Source organism: Limulus polyphemus, unplaced genomic scaffold (genome assembly GCF_000517525.1).
Source record: "Limulus polyphemus unplaced genomic scaffold, Limulus_polyphemus-2.1.2 Scaffold2560, whole genome shotgun sequence".
NCBI classification, from domain to species: domain Eukaryota; kingdom Metazoa; phylum Arthropoda; class Merostomata; order Xiphosura; family Limulidae; genus Limulus; species Limulus polyphemus.
Window position 1 is genome coordinate 165374 of NW_013668170.1, and position 9251 is coordinate 174624.

The 9251-nt window shown below is 33.3% G+C and overlaps 1 protein-coding gene across 1 annotated transcript in view; it reads left to right on the forward strand.

Moving 5' to 3' along the window:
* The window catches only part of LOC106467301 (zinc finger protein 271-like), a gene marked incomplete at its 5' end in the record, with an annotated part of 28006 nt that extends 19211 nt beyond the window's left edge, over positions 1–8795 (forward strand). Inside the window, 4 exons of the mRNA XM_022395458.1 lie at positions 2442–2498; positions 3062–3156; positions 4929–5115; positions 7744–8795. Coding sequence (XP_022251166.1) covers positions 2442–2498; positions 3062–3156; positions 4929–5115; positions 7744–8612 — 1208 coding nt within the window. The remainder of the gene's footprint in view (positions 1–2441; positions 2499–3061; positions 3157–4928; positions 5116–7743) is intronic.
* Between the last annotated feature and the right edge of the window lie 456 nt (positions 8796–9251).

The following is a 9251-nucleotide window of genomic DNA, read 5'->3' on the forward strand; positions in this document are numbered from 1 at the left end:
AGCAGAAACATAACAATGCGGAACAGGGACGTCACGTGAGTTTTGAGAGCGGTAAATCATCGGATAAAAGTTTAACAGAAAACCTGTCCAGGGCCACTGTGATCCCTATCCCGGGCCGCTTAGCCATCCCAATCCGCCCCTGATGATACGAAATCTTACCTCCTCTCACAAAAAGCTTTCTCAATTAGTACTGTGCTCTGTCGGTGCATATTTTTCGTTCACCACTAGTCTTGTAACTCCCACTTCTTTCTGTATATTTACATGCAAATGATCATGCAGAAACCCTCCACCAATATGAGTGTGACACTACCCCTATCATAACTAATACACTCTTTAATAATGTACCTGTTAATCACTTCTCAATTTGCTGCCTTATTGTTAAGACATGTCTGTTTTTGTGCTATATTTTCATTTAGTGTATTTTTTCGATACTTTTTTGTTCAACTTGTACAAGTTTATACTTTGTAAGTATGCACTCACAGTTTCAAGTATTTGCAACTACCACTGGTATCACTGAATCTGCGGATTTACTGACCATGTCTTTTTGGGTCGGTGCCAAAGTTATTGGTCAATGATGTGGTTACTATGATCTGTAGAGAATTGTCTAATTTCATGCAACATTCACCACCACCTGGAGTATCCTGTCATACCAGTGCCTGTTGTGTCTGACAGAGAGGATGAGAATTTGAACAGCCTCCCCCCCCTCTCCTAAATATGCTTCTCAGTTGCATGTCATATTGGGGGAACTTGCCCAGGCCTCCTTCTCACTTCATTGACTTGATTAATCAGGTTTGTTTCATTTCGTCTTTGACTCCCATTTCCTGTGGTTCTACCCATGCCCTCCTTGGGGACAAATCTTTTGATCAATATCTGGTTTTCTCTCCTCCACTGGATATTTGCAGTCTTTAGACATCATCCTGTTTTGGGAAGAGTTGCACTCAGGGATGAATATGCTTCATCCCCTTCATACATTGGAAAATCATGCTTTTGTTTTTCATCTTGCCAACTACCCATATTTAGACTCCCAGTGTTTGGAATCTCTTATTCCTTTGTAAGGTTTGGACCCTAATGCTGGCTTCTCATTAGTCTCTTCCTGACCCTCTCCTACTGCACTGGAGGTTCTATCTCTTTTAAGGATGTGGGCTTCTCTCGAAGCCTTCATTCTTCTGGGTCAGGCCCACATGCACCATCTTCAGTGGGCTTTAATTGACCAATGAAGCTTTGTTCAGGATCCCTTGGATGCTTTTCTAATACTTCCCTCTCCATTATTGACAGACTTTGCCTGGTGGCTGGATCGGACCAATACTACTGTGGGGTTCCTCTTCCTCCAACTTGTCTGGATTGTCACCTTTTTATAGATGCCTCCCTTTCCAGTTGGCGAGCGTATCTCAACTATCAGAAGGTTTTGGAATGGTGGACTTTTACCAAATCTGCTTTCCATATCTATATCTTGGAGCTTCATGCTGTTCAGAATGCTGTCCTTCATTTCCTGCTGTATCTTTGGGGACAGATGGTGAGGATCCACTCAGACAATTCGACAGTGGTGTCCTATATCACAAGGCAAGAAGGCATCCGGTCGAGAGACCTTTGTTTTGCAACTGTGGATCTTCTTTATTGGGCCCACAGTAATCAAATTACTTTGCTGGTGTGTCATATTCCAGGTGCCCTGAATCTGATCGCAATTCAGTTATCCTTAACCAACAAGATTCTACTGATGGAGTGTTCTTTGGATCCTATCATTTTTTTAGGAGTTGTATGCATGTTGGGATGTCCCTGATTTGGACACATTTGTATCTCCTCTTAAAATACAAATTCCCTATTTTTGGTCACCTGTTCCTCATCTGTAGGCAGATGTGGTGGGTGCTCTCAGCTTGAGTTGGACAGATTGTTACCTATTTCCGTCTTCCTTTGGAGGACATCATCAGCGCGGGTATGTGGACTATCCCGCATATTTTTGCATCTCATGATCCACATCACGTGGCTGTTTCATGCTGCATGGGTTTCTTTGCGACTGGTAAGTACTCAGTTTCTTATCCCGTACAGGGGCCTCTTGCTCATCAGTTATGCATGATCACTTGCATGTAGATATGGAGAAAGAAGTGGGAGTTACAAGGCTAGCGGTGAGTGAAACATTTGTGCCGAGAAAGGGCAGTATTAATTGAGAAAGCTTTTTGTGAGAGGAAATACATATCTATCAGAAATAAATTTTCAGTTTAGGAAAATGTTAACTTTTTAACGTTTTCTTTCTCAAATGTTGCTGTTTTTCAAAAGCCATGTTAAAATTCTTTGGATACTTCTTATTTCTTACAAAATAACATAACCTATGGGCAGTAAGGGACCATTCAATCCTTTAAAGCTGTTCCTGCACACCCATCCCTAAGAAAAGTAAAAATTTTAATTCATCCTTTATTATTCAGGAAATCGTCAATTCCCCTTTTAAGCTCCTGTAAACTACTGGCCTGGCCCTCCAGTACTACTGACAGCATCTCATTTAATAAGTAAGTCACTATGTTATAAATATAAAACTATCTTAACCCATTAACTGCAGATGACAGATATTTCCGTCACTGAAGTTCTATGGCTAAGCTGCGAATGACAGAAATATCCGTCAGTCGCACATATATAACTATAACTCTATGCGAATGATGAAAATTACTGTTTTATTGTGATTGATGGCAACTCAGTTTTATCTGTGAGTCAGAAAACAGCAACTGAGCTGCTCCTGCCGCAAGTAATGGGTTAACTCTTCCACCCCTAGATTCATTCTAGTAGCACTCCTCTGAAGTCAATATTCTTTGGAAATACTACCATGTTTTAGCTATGTCATAAATGTATATGCCAAGCCTTTGAACATATATTTATATATTCACATAACCTTTTATCACAATAACTAGACATATTTTATCAAAACATTTTCAGGATGTAAAGGCAAATCATACAGGCTGTGTTTTAACTTTAGATATCATAGGTTGCTGCTGGTATTAAGTGCAGTGAGCAATAAGAGCCAAGAAAAATAAATCATATTTAAGTTCATTAATGACAAAATAATTTGTATCTTTAGGAACAGAAGAAGGATCTTCATGTTCCATTTTTGATTTCAAAGTAGAAAAACAGGAGCAAGAAGAGAACCATGATGGAGTAACAAAGACAACTAAGGTGATGTGTGGATCATTAATTTTTGTTGGATAGTTACATTGGTTGGTTGGTTCAATTAGTTAAACTTTCTTCTCACAGTTGTAGCTTCAAAATTACTTAAAGTACAGTCATAAAACTTGGCATAAAATAGTTGGTCATTTGAAAGGAAAAAAAATGTGCCTTTTAGCATTTGGTTTTCAGTAGGTTACAGGGTCAAACTATGCAATTTAACATATTTATCAAGATTGTATGTAACAATATCACAAATGAATTATAATATTTTACTGAATTATACTTGTTTGTTGTATAGTCACTGCTGATAGTGTCTATTGTCACAGCTCACAGGGCAGTGCAACAAATAAAAACAAACAGCACTTCAGCTGTAAACCAAAAGATAGATTTTTGGCTATTTTAGCCATAATGTTGAATTTATGTGAATGCATGATGATTTTTTGATTTTAGTGTTTATGTACAAATCATAAACAGCAGTCCTCATATAGTTTACTTGATCGATTATTTTTGTAAAAGCATGCTGTGAAATGGAAAAACATTGTCATAGGTGTTTCTGATCTACAGCTAGAATTAAGAAATAATTTTCTTCATGTTTTTTGATTTTTTTTCACAGTGTTTTGAGAATGACAAATTCTAAAGCTAAAAAAAATTTAGACAGTATTGTATATTACTTTTTCATTATCAGCTATGTATAAAAGATTTCCTTGGATGTGTGCTGATGAAGACAAACATTTCTTGAAAATGTCTGCTTGTTTTGTTTTTGTAGCAAGTAGGCTTTGAAACAAGTGACCAAACATTATATTTAAGAAAAACTGTTTCTTCCCAATTATTTTGAGAGTGTATATTGTGTGTGAATCATTTATGAAAGTAAATGTATTATAGCTGGAAGACACTTCAGGGATTTTACACTGGAAGACACATAAGTCAAACATATTGTGGAAAAAACTAGTTATTAGAAGAACCAAAAGAAAAAAAATTGTTTCTCTGTCTTTAAAAACTTTTTAATACTAATGTATGAAAATTAAACTTGTCTTCTTATGATGGGAAAATATTTTAAAACCTCTATAAGCCTACAAACATGAAATACATAAGAATCAGTTTTAACATTTCATAATGTTTAACAAGAATCTCTGAAATGTAGTTAACTTGTTAAATAACCAAGATGAAAAGTTAATAATGAAATCTTGAGTCTTAGAAAACTGAAATGTAAGCATTCGTTTATATTAAAAAATTGTGTGTCATGGTTATTAAATTGTTAGTGCCATTGTAATGCTCAATTATTTATTTTTAAAATGTTTTCCATTAAAATGCTGTTTCTTGAAGTATTTAATTTCATTGTATGTTAATTCAAAATTTAAAACAAATAACCTTTTAAGAATATTATTTACTTAGATTATTGTACATGTTAAACCAAAATTAGTATGTGAGTAATTCATTTTTCAAAATATGTTTAAAGAAAGTGCAAATTGGATTTTTGTGTCACTTTTGTATTTTCTGTCATATAAACCTAACTAATATTAATTTTACTTAAAATGATTACTACTACAATTGATATATTATCAAATAAACTTTATAATATAGAAGTTTTTTGAACTACTTGTTTTTTCTTGAAGTAATTTTTTGCCATGATGTAACCTAGCTGAGGAAATTTGTTAAAAATTATTCCATAAAATAAATGTCACTTGTGATTCAGCATACTTTAAAATTAGTGCACTATTGAGATGTACATTTTAATGATAATACTGGTTGTTGTTTATTTTGACACTTTATTATTTGTCCAGAACACATTTGTTGGAATAATAACTGAGAAACATGCTGATTTAAAAGTTGGCATTATTTCCAAGTTCAGTGAGAGTGATGATGATAATGATCAAGAGTATTCCAAACATTATGCTTTGAGTGTAAAAAGAGAAAATGAATTTCAAGAAGAGTTCCTACAACTTGAATCAGGGATAGGAAATACATCTGGTAAGTACAGATTCTTGAAATGTTATTTACAGAATGAATCAAATACAGCACAAGCAAAAGACAAATACAAGTGAACAAATAAACAAATATTTATTCATAATCAGGTTTATGTTTATACAGGTAAAGTGGTAGACTTCTTAGTTTCTATTTATCTTTACTGGGTGTTTTTCTAAACATGTTCATTCCAGACAAGGACAGCAAAAATTATTATATATTCCTATACTACACTTTCAAAACAGACAATGGCTACAAGTGTGGTATACCATAAATCCAAAGCTGCATATGTCATTGGCTGTTCCATATAACACATATAGACAAGAAAACTTCAAGATCATACCAGTTTGTACAAGTATCTGTGTCATCCCTTTTAATGTTGAAAACAAAGTTGGTGATGAATTAATGAAAACTTGCATACTATTTAAAGTGTCACTTAGGGGTGTGGAATGCATATCATCCACTGCCAAGGACAATAAGATTTGTCTGAGGGACATCAAGTTTTACTGTTTTCCTTTGGTCATTTGGCAAGTATTTTTGTTTTCATATTGCTTGTTCTATTGGTAGAAAAACACTTCAAATAGATTTCTAGCTAGCCAAGGAAGTCCTTGAAGATTCTGAATTGTGAAAGTTTAGCACCACACACACACATTTAAAAATACCTACCTCTAAGCTTCAAACCTTAACCAAAACTATATAAACAAATATGCAATATAACTTTAACTCACACATCCTCAACTGTACACACACAGAGTTATAAACATATATGTATATTAATGCAATGATATTATTACATTGCTTTTGTTTGTAGTAGAAACCCAGTTAAGTTGGATATACAGTATTTTACATATAAGCCAGCTTTAGGAAGAATATATATATAACATAATACATATTGCAAAAAGCTTTAAACAGGTATATATATTTGTGTGTATTAAAGACCATTTTAAATGCATGGCAGCATTAATGTAAATCATGATTTCTTTATCAGTTTATGCATGGGGTATTCTACATGCTGCACTGTAAAGTTCTAATGACTAAATGTTAAAAATCATAAGATACATGAACGCAAATATATTTATGAGGAGCTTAGATGCAAAATGTGGTGTATGCTATTCCTGATATAAATTTAGCTGCCAGTGACATAGATGGAAATGCTAGATTACTAAAAATGCCTATAAATGTAAAGCATTTTGTACAAATACTTAATATAGTAAAATTTGAAATATATAATGGTTTTATTTCATGAATTACTTTTGATTACATAGCATTTTTTGAGAAAAAAAGCTGATTTTCTTTTAAAGACAAAATTAGAAATACAGCTTTTTGCAATAGATACATAATGTAGACCAATAAAGAGTATGTTTATGTGTTTCACCTCTTATGTATCAGACACTTTTTAAAAATGTGTTTACTTATTGGCATTTTACTAATTAATAATTTTAAAAACACTGCTTACGTAAGCAGTACCTTCATACTATGTCTGCAAAATAACACATTTAAATTTAAAATAGATAATATGGTAGATATAAACATTATAAGAAACATAGTTGATTGTGAAGCTTCTACAATACTAAGACATTGCTGGAAATTGTCAGGGTAGTATAACAAGAGCTGTTAAGTCAGTTCTATTTCAGTATTTAATGATAACATAAATCACACTCAGGTTCTTTAAACTAAAAATAAATTACCAGAAAATATTAGAATTAAAAATTTCAAAACATTAGATCAGCTGGAATGTAAAGTGCACCCTAGGATGAAGGTTTATTAGTAGTAGTTAATATACATGTATATGATAATTTTATGAAACCAGAGTGGTTGGATGTTACAGCATCCCTGAGTTTTGTTAATTCCAATGTGTTCATGGTTTTTTTACTTCCTTTTTTATAATGTCTGATGTTGGCTTGGTTTCATATAACATAATTAGTGATTCATCACATTTAATTGCTTTGTGGATATCCCAGGCATGACCATCATTCAACATTTCCATGTTTTAAATAAGGGTGTTACATTTGTGTGCTTTCTTACATTACTGTAACATTTAATTTGCATGTTTCCCCCAGTATAGTTCTTTCCTAATAGGATTTTCAATTTTATGAACGTTTTTAGTATAGGTTTATATGTAAATCTTATCTTATACTCAAGTTTGCCAAACCATCATGCAAGGTTTTATTTTGTTTATTAAAGATGTATATTATTTGGATACAGCTGGTGATGAATTCCTTTGTTTTTACTTTTGCTAAAATGTTAGATTGCTGTATGTTAGGTATCACCGTTCATCTGATGAGCTATTTTTGGTAGCCACTGAATTAAAAAATTTTCATGTGACATAATTTATTGTTTTGAGGTATTACATTCCTTATTTTACAAACTTCTCTCCAAGTTTATTGACACAAAAGTGCTTTGAGGTAAAATCTAGAAATCTGTTACTGTTGATCTATCTGTTTATTTAGTCTGCTGTTTTTTTCTGCCTTTTTCATGAGAACATTTAAGAAGGCTTATCAAAATAATGCATTTCATTATGTATTTGGGAGTTTATTTTGTTCAATACAAAATTACAAACTGTACTTAGGAAGGTAAGAAATTTGTTTGTTTTCATTTATTGCTATAGTTATATGCCTTATATTTTTATTGTAGATCGAAAGACTTATGTGAACAACCATTGTGAAAGAAAGTTCTCTGATTGTATTTTATTACAAGAAACATCCAGTTTCAGAAACAGAAATTCTCAGCAACCAAACAGTGATGATGTGCTTGGCAACAAATGTTCAATGGAAAGTATCTTAAAAAAATGTCAGGTTTCCCACATTGGAGATAATCCATACATGTGTGTTTCATGTGGCAAAACATTTGGCAATAAAGGTAAATTTGAATTGCATGAGAAGGTGCACACTGGTGAGAAACCATATAGGTGTGGAGTTTGTGTCAAAATATTTGCTAAAAGTTTTAATCTAAAGGAGCATCAGAGGGTGCATACTGGTGAGAAACCACATAGATGTGAAGTTTGTGGCAAAACATTTGCCAAAAATGGTCATCTAAAGGAACATCAGAGGATGCACACTGGAGAAAAACCATATAGTTGTGCAGTATGTGGTAGAGGATTTGCTAAAAAGGACCACCTTAAAAAACATGAAGTGTTACACACTGGGGAGAAACCCTACAGGTGTATTGTGTGTGGCAAAGGATTTGAAAGTGGCAGTAACCTAAATATTCATAAGAAGATACACACTGGAGAGAAACCGTATTTTTGTGTTGTATGTGGCAAAGAATTTAAACAAAATAGTGACCTTATAAAACATGAGAGGTTGCACACTGGAGAGAAACCATACAGCTGTATAGTGTGTGACAAAAAATTTGCTACAAATAATCAGCTTACAATACACCAAAAAATTCACACGGGGGAGAAACCATACATTTGTGTAGTTTGTGGCAAAGGCTATAGAAGTAGTAGTACACTAAAAAACATGAAAAGATACACTCTGGGGAGAAACCATACAATTGTATAGTATGTGGTAAAAAATTTGGTACAAATAGTCAATTAAAGATACATCTAAGAATACATTCTGGAGAGAAACCGTACCATTGTGTAATGTGTGGCAAAGGATTTGGAAGAAATAGTCACTTAAAAGTACATCAAACTATTCACACTGGGGAGAAACCATACAACTGTGTAGCTTGTGGCAAATATTTTAGCTGTAGTAGTTTGCTAAAAAAACATGAGAGGATACATACTGGAGAAAAAAATTTCACTTGTGTTGTTTGTGGTAATCAATATGGAAGAAATAGTGACCTAAAAATACATGAGAGAATACATACTGGGGAGAAACCATACATTTGTGTTGTGTGTGGCAAAGGATTTAGAAGGAGTAGTGACCTAAAAGATCATGTGAGAGTACATTCTGGAGAGAAACCATACAGTTGTGTAGTATGTGGCAAAGGATTTGGAAGAAATGTTTACCTTAAAAAACATCAGAGGACACACACTGAGGAGAAAAAAACTTTAATTGTGCTAAAAAATTTATGAACCTTTTTCATATGTATATAAACTTTACACGTTATAGTAGAAATGAAAGTTAATACTGTATTGTGCTTGACAATAAAATTGGTCAGTGATAATAACCTAAAACAGTTAAGGCTATAAAGAA